The sequence below is a fragment of the Dermacentor andersoni genome, chromosome 3 (assembly GCF_023375885.2).
Source record: "Dermacentor andersoni chromosome 3, qqDerAnde1_hic_scaffold, whole genome shotgun sequence".
Taxonomy (NCBI): Eukaryota; Metazoa; Arthropoda; class Arachnida; order Ixodida; family Ixodidae; genus Dermacentor; species Dermacentor andersoni.
Window position 1 is genome coordinate 53,384,635 of NC_092816.1, and position 12,013 is coordinate 53,396,647.

General features: G+C 47.1%; 1 protein-coding gene across 2 annotated transcripts in view; it reads right to left on the reverse strand.

Moving 5' to 3' along the window:
- The window catches only part of LOC126520796 (piwi-like protein 1), a 57,316-nt gene that overhangs the window by 39,699 nt on the left and 5,604 nt on the right, over positions 1-12,013 (reverse strand). The window contains exons 2-6 of one of the 2 annotated variants that reach the window (XM_050169585.3): positions 7,083-7,207; positions 6,276-6,723; positions 3,953-4,170; positions 3,170-3,294; positions 2,957-3,037 (exon numbers count right to left, since the gene is read on the reverse strand). In XM_050169585.3, the coding sequence (XP_050025542.1) occupies positions 2,957-3,037; positions 3,170-3,294; positions 3,953-4,170; positions 6,276-6,723; positions 7,083-7,205 (995 nt within the window). In that variant the 5' untranslated portion in view covers positions 7,206-7,207. Of the gene's footprint in view, positions 1-2,956; positions 3,038-3,169; positions 3,295-3,952; positions 4,171-6,275; positions 6,727-7,082; positions 7,208-12,013 lie in introns of both variants that reach the window. The other variant, XM_050169583.3, reaches the window with a different exon arrangement.

A 12,013-nucleotide genomic window follows, 5' to 3' on the forward strand; every position in this document is an offset into this window, starting at 1 on the left:
AAGAACTTAAAGCACTCGTACAGGAAGTCCATCGTAAAGCGCTGTCTGGCGCGTATTGATCGCGGACAGCAGCCTACGATCATTTCAATACTGGACGCTATGCACTACGTCGCTTCAGCGTGGACTGCAGTGAGCGCGTCAACTGCACAGCACTGCTTCGCGCGGTGTGGCTTTCGCATGGATGGCGGAGAGGAAACTGCCACGGAAGCTGAAGAGACGGAAGCAGCCTCTCATGATCAAGAACTGAGTGAAGCTCTGAATGCGCTTGGTGCCACGAGCGTCACGTATGACGACTACGTCGCCGCGGATGCTGCTGTCGTGACGTCCGAGTGTCGTAGTATCGCAGAGATCGTTGCAGACTCGGTCGCGAGTGAAGTCTCAGACTGTGGTGACGACGAGGAGCACGAGCCGCATGATTCCGGGGAGTTGGCGGGCCTGAGCTTTGGAGAAGCCGTCGCGGCTCTGGACCTCCTTCGCAGGTACGTCGCACCTCAAAGCGACGCTGAGAGCAATGCGGCTTTCCAGGCCATCGAGAAACGCGTGGTGTTTTCCAGCGAGCAATCGACCATTCTCGATTTTTTTTAAGACCTAAGCTCACTTGATGTCAAAATAAATTGTTTCAAGGCAAAGTTGCACTGTTTTCATTAATTTTCGGACCTTTCCTCACTGTTGCGTTTTCCCGGCTGTTACGTTTTTTTTTCGCGGTCCGGTGAAAAACGTATGAACGGGGTTCCACTGTATATAAAAAAAGTAACCACAGGTCAATAGAGGGATGCAGACGTGCGTTTTAGAATGGGCGATCGGCAAACTAGACCGTGCCCATGACATGTTCTTGGTGCATGCAACTGCTTCCGACAGTTTGCCATCTTTGTAAAGAAAAATGGCAGCGGCTCTGTAAGCACACTGGCTTGGTATTTTTGTAACTTAGTGGGGGACACGGGTTTTAGAGACAAAAAAATTGTGGAGAAAATCAATATTTTGAAAACAGTCTTTTCGGAATTTCCAACTATTATTCTACCACTTCGCCAAATTTTGTGCATTCTTAATACTTTATTCGTAATATAAATTTTTGGCGGCAATGTGAGCGAAAGTTTCCATAAAGAAGCGCTTTTTCCACGGCGCGTGACGGCACCTGCAGTTGTTCGGTCACCCTGACCTGTATATTGTTCGAAAGAGCCGTCTCTCGTCTTCACTTCCCCGCCACCACCTGCTCTGTACGCACATTGGCAGTGAAGAAATTCTGCCTCAAAAGGAAGACCCAATGTGTGCTGTAAATTGGCCGACGAAGCCACGTGACCCTCAGCTAGTCGCACCATTCGCTGGACTGGCGTCGTCTGCATCACTCCGAGGTTGCTCCGCATATGCCGTGCGTGCCAACAAGGTTTCCCATGCTGACAGCGATGCCGACCTCGACTCCGATGTTCTCTACTAAGTACAACTTTCAAGAAAAAAACAAAGAAGTCAGCGTACAACGTCGAGAAACGACGCTTCACCACACCGCTTCCCGATGACATCGGCCCGTTTATAGTCCTACGTTATCGGCGTACGGGCGAGCGGAGCGGGCGCATCCGAGTCCGTTGGCTGTGTCCGGTTATGCTGGCTGCACCAGTGTGTCGAACGATCGGTCGAACTATAGGCGCTGTTATTCTTACCAACATGGCGAAACGTGCATGCACACTGACGCTACGCCGGACTATATTTAGCCCGCCCGCTCCCGCAGTCAAGCGACGCCAGAGATCCTGATGTCTTATAGGCCTAGTCCCCCGAAGCGCTCCTGTTGACAGCCGCATTTCATCGACGTTTCAGTATGACACTACTACTCTGCAGCCGGAATTTTTTCGTTGTATTGACAGTGAAGCTCAAGGAAAACTTCAAGCATTAGCGTTAACTCCTGCTACTGACCAAAAATCAGAACTACTAGATCACGCTGACAACATCGCTGCCAGAGTAAACGAGCTGGCTATGTCTGCCGAGCATGCGTCTGCTGAAAACTTGCAGCGGGCGCTCAGAAGGCATCACCGCAGTGACACTAGCCAGGCAGACTACATTCCTGGAGGCTACTAATGCAATAGCCCTTGTACATATTCAAACGTTTAGTGGTGCTCTGTTATAAAAATAAGCTCAGTTTGTTTTTTCAAGTTTTCTCAGAATCTAATTTTGGGTGTTTATTAAACTTGCCGAAGCGCTATCTCGGTCTTCAGGGCACATAGAACCATAATTTTAACAGCAGCATGTAGCTACATCCATGCGAGTACTACACAATGCTAGGGGCAGGTCTATTAATTTTGCTTTTGTAAAGTTTTAAATCTGGCTACTAATTGGACCACATGATTGCAATGTCTAGAGATCGAACTTCACCTTGCTGTAAAATTGGCAATACCTGCAACATAAAAAAGGTAGTCCTACAGTTGTGTTGCTTAGACTTTGTAGTATCTAGCCACACGTCTTTATAAACATTCTGGCTGATACTCCTCTTACAATTGTTCCGATAATCAATAGGTGATTAACTTTTAAAATTACATCTGGAACCTCTCAGTCAACTTAAAAAGTAAGGATATTTTTGAAATCAGCACGAAGAACTGTCTGGGTGAGAATTTATACTAAATTTAGTAAAAAAAAAAAAAAGTTTCTAAACCCCTCTTCACCCCTTAGGTGGGAATACATTTTGAGCACTCAGTGTTACAGGTAGACATTATGGGGTCTAATATTCTGGCAGATTTCGCTGATGCAAGACAGTGACATTTAGTTGTCGAGAGACACGCAATGCATTGAATCCTATGGATGTTTCGCAGGGGATCCAAAATTTTCCGTTGTGTATTCAAAATATTGTTGTCTCGAGCCTTTATTATCACAGCGTTTGACTGTATGGCAATACAATTACACAGTTTGCCACTAAAGGGATAAATTCAGATTTAAAACAAACGAAAAAAAGAAAGTAGAATGCTTAGAATCTTACCCGTGACGACTGATTGGCTTTGGACCAGTAGCGTTAAAGAACTGGCGTCGGATCTGAACAAACTGCATGCTTTCCAGGTTCCTGCGTAAGGGAGCAAAAATATGAGCTCTAGCAATAATCAGAGCAGAGAAGACCTAGTTGCATACTTATGTTTCGAGAGCTTACGCCATCTCTCCAACAACAGCAGCAATAATAATAAAGTAAAATGTTCACCTGCGCATCTGGGTATTGAAGATTCTCAGCAGCTCTGGATTGTTGGGCGCAAGCTCCTGGACATGCTTCACTGTGATGCGAATTTGGGCACCATCGGTGCGACGCTGAGAGTACAGCTCTGTAACCTGAAATTAAGTTGGCATTGATATACATGGGCAAATTTCTCTCGCATTCTATGCCATTGCCATTATTTGCAGCGTGCACTGGCTGAAAGTGGCAATAACGGCACTGCCACAGTAAATAAACGTGTTGCAAATATTTAAAAAAGAGAGAAAGTAAAAAAGAAAAAGTGGCAAAGGCAGTCATTGAACTACCGATACACAATTCCCTTGAAAGCTGTAAACAAGGCACGCAGATGACTGACTAAGCAATAAAGCAAAAGACTGGCAATTAATGTGTCATGGTGGAGAGTCAATCTTTTTCCTCACCTACCAGGTACGTACCTCAACAACCAAAATCGTCTCAGTGAAGTGTTGCAATGCCCACTAAATGCATGGATATTATATAACTAAATTGCGTGTCATCAGTGCAGCCTAGTGAATAAGAGTTACACAGGCATTGTACAATTGTACAATGAGCCTGAATTTGTAAATGTTACAGAAAGTTAGGGCAGGCATAGTTTCCCTTTGTCACAGAGGAAGCCAGCAGAGCACATAGAACGACATCACAACTCGCTCATCCTCAGCCACAGACTTCCCGCGCAAGTAAAATGTTACATGCTGAAGCATACTTGGTGCCAATCCTGAATCACAAAATACCAGCAGCAATAATTCATGTTCTTACCTTATGCTCCAGTCGAGTTGCACTCTTCAAATCTGACATTCCATCAAATATATAGCTCCCGCCAAACCGATCTCGATGGTCTCGCAGGAGAGCGCTACGAAGACGAGACGACTCAATGTCTGGTGCAAATTCCACATGGTACTGCTGAATGGCCCAGTTGGGCATTGTGAGCAGGCGGAAGTAGTTGGACATGAGCTTCACGGGGTTTCCAGTCATACCTGAAACCAAGCAGCAATAAGAAACATTGCAAAATTTCCCAACATAAACAGCACATACAGGAAATTATGCAACAAAAACTTGTGTGCACATTATAGCACTTTATGTGACCTACAATGCATGAGTACATTCACAGGCACAGCTACACTGCATGTCAGCAGGACTGCCCCAAATGCACTCTGGGGATGCCCGACGCCTGTATCCCCTGACATTTGTTTCCCCCTACATGACTCAAATCTCTTATCTGGATAGCCCCATCACACGCACCCCGCCCAGCGGAGGAAGTCTTTGTTGCAGCAACAATGATGAGTGTTCAAAAAATGGCAGCATCAGCCGACACAGTGGATAACTTGAGCACGAGCTCGCTTCCCTCTCTTTGTCATCAGGACAGCAATGCATGTAGTGCGCATGCTTACTTGTGTTTGCAGGACTAACCCACAGAAGGCTTCCCGTCCAGCCTCTATTGGACACGCCTCTACAGTCGCCGACCGTTTATTCGGACCTCATGGGGACTGCGGAAATGTCCGAATAAACAGGTGTCCGAAAAAGCAGATTAAGAAAAAAAAAATGAAGTCCTTTATTTCCACGCACTTATTCGGGCTCAGCAGTAGGCTTGAAGAAATTGTGAATGTGCCGTTGCACGCTGTTCCATTTACGCGCAATCAGATAAGCCTGAATCTCGGAGAGGGTCGTACGGTCACTATAGGCAGCTGAAAGCAGTCACTGCTTGTGCACGCTCCGCATGCGACGGCAGCGTAGCACATGGTGTGTCATCTTCCAACTCGGAGACATCGTCCAGTGGTGCAGCAGAAACCTGACGAATGATCTCGCCGTCGTCGAGTTCTGCGCATGTCAGGACAGCAGTGTCACCACCTGTGAAACCGTCGAATGAGGCAGTGTCCGGAATCACAATGCAACCACTGCGCAGGTCTCGGCAGAATATTTTCCGCGTCAGTAGGGAGCACATCGGAAGGCGACAAATCTTAGGCCTCCCGGCACCCGCTTGCCGGCATTCCCCAGCGCAGTCTGCGCGGGCACTGTCGGCGCCATTAGACACTTGACGCGATGTTTCCGTACGCCACGTTGGATCACTGAAACCTCGACACAGCACACAACGCAAACACCACCGTGCCGACACCAGTCGCACAAACGAAAAACGTGCTACTCGCAGCGTCGTGCGCGAAAGAAATCAGCTGCTGGATTGTCTTGACATGGCTTACTAAGCTGAAACCGGAACTACTGTACGACCACTCTATCGAACCAGGCAGAAACGATGATGATGAGCGGGGATTTCCAGTAGCGCCACTTCGTGGGGCAGCAAGGAGTTCAAAACAAAAACAAACCACCGGTCAGAGTCGGTGCCCGGTGCTCTCGATCGAGTTGGCTCAAGGAGTGTCCGAACTTTCGGCAGTTGTTATACATTATGGTCTATGGGGAGAATGGCGGTGCCGCGAAACTGACCGAATAATCAGGCATGTCCGAATTTTTGGAGCCCGGAAAATCAGACGGCGACTATTTGCAATACTGCACCTGGGAATGACTCATGCATAGGTGTTCAGCATGGGCAGATTGTGCTTGCTTGGCAAATAGAACTCAGTCGATTCCTCAGAGTGCCCCATTCATTGTATGTATTCTTGCACAGAAGTAGCAATAAAGAACCTTTTAGTATATTCACACTGCTTGTCATTTCCTTTGTTACCAAAAGCACATGAGGCCTCACAGTACACATGCACAGCACACACCCACAAACCACAGTGCAAGAAAACCAGACATCCCACGAACAACCGTGCAGGAAGAGACTGGCAGAGAGAGAAAGCGCACACAGAATGGGAGCATGCAAGGTTGCTGTGATGAAAGTGGTTCTGGCCCAGCTGTGCTTCTAGCCACCTGCTCATGCCAACATGTCCACAGCGCTACAAATGTCCTCTTGGAAACATGTATTCTTACCAACAGAGACTGGCCTTTGCAAAAGAACTGTCTGCCTGCACTACCAATTGGAGATGCCCTGAGTGGAGGTTCAATTGAAAAGAATCAGGGGGTAAGCAGAGGAAAAGCTCCGACCAGCCCTGCTTAGTTTAGTGTCAACCACCAAGCTGCTTTCACACACCTTTCTTGTCAGTGATACGCTGGGGACGAGTGGCAAGGATGGCAATTTCATCACGACGACCGCGTCGAGCACCTCGGCCAGCAGTGTCACCACCAGCCAAGCTCATGGCCCCCATCTGTTGCGTTGGTGGCTGCGGTGGAACCACATCCCCAGGCCTTGCCATCATTCCAGGACGATGGCCAGCTCGTCCAGTCGGAGGCATTTGTGGCGGGGCCTGCTGCTGCTGCGGAGGACGGCCAGCCATGCCACCAGGCGGCTGCTGCTGGTATGCGGGCGGCTGCTGCTGGTATGCGGGAGGCTGCTGCTGGTATGCGGGAGGCTGTTGCTGGTAGGCAGGTGGCTGCTGATATCCAGGTTGCTGCTGCTGCTGCTGGTAACCAGGCCGCTGCTGATACCCAGGCTGTTGCTGGTAGCTTGGCTGCTGCTGTGGCTGCTGGTGTGCTTGTGGCTGCTGGTAAATATGATCCAAAAAAAAAAAGATAAAAAGAAAGGTCAATCCTATCTTGCAAACCTCATGTTTTTCACAGCAAGCCCACAAACTCACGCACGGTACAATGGTAGTATGACCAAACTCTAAAAGCAATGTCACAAAATTTTCTTATGTGCACCCAGTTATTAACTCAATCGGCAGCATCTATGAGAGACAGGCTTCTTTCAACAGCATGCATATCTGCTGCTTGAGAGCTTCACATTTCTGTGTTCATTAACGCAGCATGCGGCAATGAAGTGCTTATGTATTGGTCAGCCGTGCGACGCAGCATTCCAAACACCTCGGTTTGGCAAGCCCACAACAAACACCATGCTCACCTGAGATGGCCCAGCGCCTTCAAAGCCAGGCCTTCGCATTGCAGACTCCTGTTGCGGCGGGGCCGTAGTGCCGCGGGACTTGCCTCGCGACCGACCTCTAGCTCGTCCCGTTGGCTCAGACATGTCTGCAAATGGCCAGTACAATACACTGATGATGATGGTGACAGCACATGCAAGCGCGAGGAAACAGCAATGTCACAAAATGCACAGCAGTCTGGCTGGTACTACTCAATGCATTGAACATTTTTATTAGTACCCTAATGTGTTGTTACATTTCCATGTTCAGTTGTATTCGCAACAGATCTAATTAAGACCTCAAGTAGTACACTTAGCACTACTCCATGCCTAGGAAACGGCTAGAGGGTGATTACGTCAGACTTCAATATCATGTGTAACAGGCATTTGATCAGTTATTTCCTCTTCACATTTCAATCTGTGCTATCGGTACATGCAGAAGCACTACTTGCTTCATACAATCCTACCACGGTCCTGTTATCAACCATTGCAGCATTGTTAGGTCAACATGGAACATCAGCATGTGCACCAGAACATGGCCAGGACACTGAAACAATCCTTTTTCCTAAAGCCACTAAAATGTATACAAATTTCGGATAGGAAGTTAAGCTGGAAGCAGCTAGAAAAACTAGTTTCGTATGAATTTATTAATTGCAGTTTTTTTCAATTCTTTTCCTTTGCACGCTTCGTCAGCAATTTCAGTGATCTGCCTACATTTGTACCTCGACCGGCCGATCACAAGCGGCAGATGATAGAGGAAAAAAAGAAAAGGAAAAGCAGGACTGAATGAAAAGAAAAACTGGAAATGTCAGAGATTGCTGAAAGAAAAGGTCAACTTTCAAGCAATGAACTGCAAAAATTGTTCTCTGTGTGAGATATATCTCACAAACAAAAACAGCGAGACAAAAGCTGATAATCGGGCTAGTTGATAATGCATTACAACAGCAGAGCAATACAAACCAGGACAAGAAAGGACAGCATTCTCCTATTTGCTTTCTTATCCTCATTAGTGTGGCTGTCATTATTATAATAAAACAGTGAGGAATTTTAATTTCATGAACAGAACTGCCAAAAGAAATCCTGCATTCAATATGAACTAGACGTAAAGTAGTTTCAATAGAGAGAGAACTAAATTTTATTGTTTTGCCAGGCTTCGACTTGAGCCCAAAGGTTGGTCGCCTCCTCAATCCAGGTAGCCATGGCTTGCTGCCGCCACCCGAGCCTCCCACTGGTCTTCTGATTCTTCTTGTGTTTCGGCTTCTTTCTGCTCATTATCACTTGGTGGTGGTGGTGATGACGGTGGTATGTCTGGGTTATTCCTGTACTCCTGTACTATGTGGTGCCAGGTGTTGGGTGTGTCTGGCGGGCAGAACATGCAGTCCCACCTGTATGCCCCCAGATACACGGCATGCAGCAGTGTTCTCTGCGGGAATCTCCTCCATGTCACCGATTGTTCCCTACTCATCCTCTTTTGTGCGGGTGGGTAGCCACTCCTCTGCTTCCTGTAGTGCGCCAAGATCTCCTTGTACTTCTTGGATATTTGTTCATCTTCTTGCTGACAGCCGCTGGTCCGTGTTCTCAGTGTGTCAGAGATGGCTTGGTATGCATGACCTCAAGCCATGGCATGTGCCGCCTTGTATGCCGGGAGAGAAGAGATTCATGTCCTGGTGTCCAGAGATTGCTTGCTTCTTCTATCTTGGTGTTAAGATCTGAAGTGCTGCCTTTCCGATCCCTACATTCATGTACCTTCTGCATGCTTCTTACAAGTCTGTCATCATCATAACCAGTGTCTTCTTGCATGCTGTGATGGCCAGGGCTATGCCCAGCTCTTCCGCTGTGGTTGCATCCTTGGCACGTATGGACCAAGCTGAAAGTTCTTCGCCCTTCTTGTGAACCACGCTGATTGCAAATTGGTCATTTGTTCTGTACACCAATACGTCCATGTATCTTTGCTTTTCTTCTTTGTTGGTGCATTTGAGTGTTCGCTTGCTTGCTTGTATTCTTGCCTGTCTCCTTTCTTTGTCATACTTCAGATGAGAGTTTCTGGGTATGGTACTTACGTGTAGCTTGTCTTTGATCTCATGCATGGTACTCTGAGGTAGGTGCCTCTTGTCCTCGACTTGGTAGTCCATGTCTTGTAGCAGGGCCCTTCCTGGGCCCACGACATTGCAGTGGGACTTCATCTACCGGTCCCATCGCGAGCGGAGCCACCGATGATTTTCAGGAGCCTTCGGTTTTGACTCCCTAAGATCTCAGTCCCTCAGGACTCAAATAAAGTTCTTGTCATGTCATTGACTGTTCTTCATGTCAACGTATGGGGTGCTGTACACAGCGATGCTTGTGATCAGTGCTTAAAAAAAATTATGGGGTTTTACGTGCCAAAACCACTTTCTGATTATGAGGCACGCCGTAGTGGGGGACTCCGGAAATTTGGACCACCTGGGGTTCTTTAACGTGCACCTAAATCTAAGTACACGGGTGTTTTCGCATTTCGCCCCCATCGAAAGTGATCAGTGCTTGTGTCATTCTCGTGCAGTCTTCTTCCTTGAGTCCTTGACTTTAACTCGTCACCCTTTTGATCAGGTAGGTTACTTGTTGCACCATTCTCTAAATTTTTTTTAAACTCTGCTCCCCCGGCCCCTTCCTTTTGAATCACAAGTCCAACGCAAAGGGTCACAACCTACAGAATGATGATGCCTCCTACCTTTACTTCTGGATGTGTTATCTGCTGCAGTTGTCGGCCTCTTGTGCGCTTTCTTAGCAGCAAGAACTACAACTTTTCTGGTGCACACATCAATCCACATGTTTCCAGGTACTTTTCTATTTTGTCAACCACTTCTTGCAGAGCGTCCTGCTGTCTGTCTGTCGACCCTCCCGTAGTCAAGATGGTGAGGTCGTCACCATACATTGAATGACCAATGCCTTTTATTTGTTTCAGTTCGTTGGGTAGCAAGCCCATAACCAAATTAAACAGCATCAGCGAAATGATGCCTCGTGGCGCCTTGAGCTTTTGCGGCATTTCGAATTTCTCTCCGCTATAGATGCTGAAGTGTGGCAGTATGGCTTCATGCGACACGTTGTCGAAAGCCCCTTTCACGTCTAGTGCGAGGATTGCTCTCATGGAGTGCATGTCCAGTTTGTCTATCACTTTTTCCTTGATCTGCACTATCTTGCGTGGACAGGTGATCTCTAAATTCGAACATGGTGTTTGGGACATGTCTGATCGAGATGTTCAATCAAGCAGTTGCGCACCATGTGCTTATCGAGTTTTCCAGCACATGAGGTGAGGGATACAGGTTGCAGGTACTGAACGCTGATGGGCTTATTCGGTTTAGAAATCATGGTTACCTCGGCATGTTTCCATTTCAGTGGTATTAAAAAAGAAAACTTTAATATGGGCTACTTAAAGCAAGTTCTACTCATACTGATGTGGAAGGGTGTGTCTAAGAGAAGGCTGCAGCATGCAGTTTGAGGCTAGCTCGTGTTCCACACCTGCAATGCTTAGCAAAGGACAGGATACCCTTTTCTTGGAACTTCATGCAATCTTAAGACAAGTAAGAAGGTGGAAGGGAACGTATGTAACGTACAAATTGAATGCATGAGTATAGCCGAAGTTCGCAATATGAGCACCCCAGTTAGATGTGCAAACTTACTTTTACTTTCAGTGAGCGCACTTCGCCGTTAGTCATTTGCAGGCTGTACAGGCTGTCCCACAAGAAGGTTTAGCGACACTCCCTATAGAATGCACTTGCCTACAAGTGTTATTGTCATACTCCCTTCGCAACATCGAAATGCATAGTCTCAAAGGCAGTGCATGAAATATAAAGTAATGCACAGTGAACGGTGGACAGCAATTCTGAAAACCCCCCCTTTTTTTTTTGCGATTTAAATTGTTCCTGCTTATGGAAACAGCCATCCTTCCTCTGCCAACAAATTCAGTGTCATCTTTTTAGGTGCCAGCAATTCGCCACTGCCAGGGTTTCCAAATGCAGTGTGAGTGAGTGAGTGAATAAACTTTTATTTGGTCCAGCAAAGCGCGATAAAACGCGCACCCGGCTAATCCCACGACGGGACTGACAGATCTAGTCTGCCGGCCCGATCGCGGGCGCGCTGGACGGCCAGGATTTGATCCTCAAAGACAGGACTTCGCAGGAGCGCGTCCCACTCTTCCTTGGTGAACGTCGGGCCCAGCGACCCGCACTCCCAGAGCATATGAGGCAACGTAGCTACCTCACCACAGGCCACGCAAGAACAATTTGGATAAATCTCTGGATATATGCTATTAAGGGACGCCGGATTTGGGTACGAGTTCGTTTGTAGAAGTCTTAGTGTGACCGCCTGCGGCCTGCTTAGCTTGGAGTGTGCGTCCCCTGAGATGTGAGATGCAATGTCCCCTGGTCTTCACTCAACAATTATCATGTTAACATTCTTTTGCAAATAGTGGATGAAACAGCAAGCATATAATGTGCTGGCTAAATTACCAGTCAACAATGTCATCAATTTCAAAGGACACTTTTTTGCATAGCAGTGCACCACTAAAGCGACACTCATTGCAGTGAAACGCACTTGCTTTAAGCGTCACTAAATTTGCCTGTCCAACTCCGGTATTGGTGAAATATTGAGCAAGTGAATTTCATCACAGTAACAATACACCAGTCCCGCAGGCAAATTAAGTGACCTGTTGAGCAAGTGTATTTTCATCAGCAGATGTCACTTTGGCAGCACGCTGCTATGCAGGAAAGTGTTATTTGAAATTGACGGCCGCGTCGATCGATCTTTGGGTAAATCAGTCGTGACATTATGTATTTGTTATCTTAGGTAACATTTGTAAAACATGTCATTGACAAGAAAGCAAAAATGAAATGACATTCAAAAATGAAATGCTAAGAGCAACAAAGTACACACCTAAGAGAAAA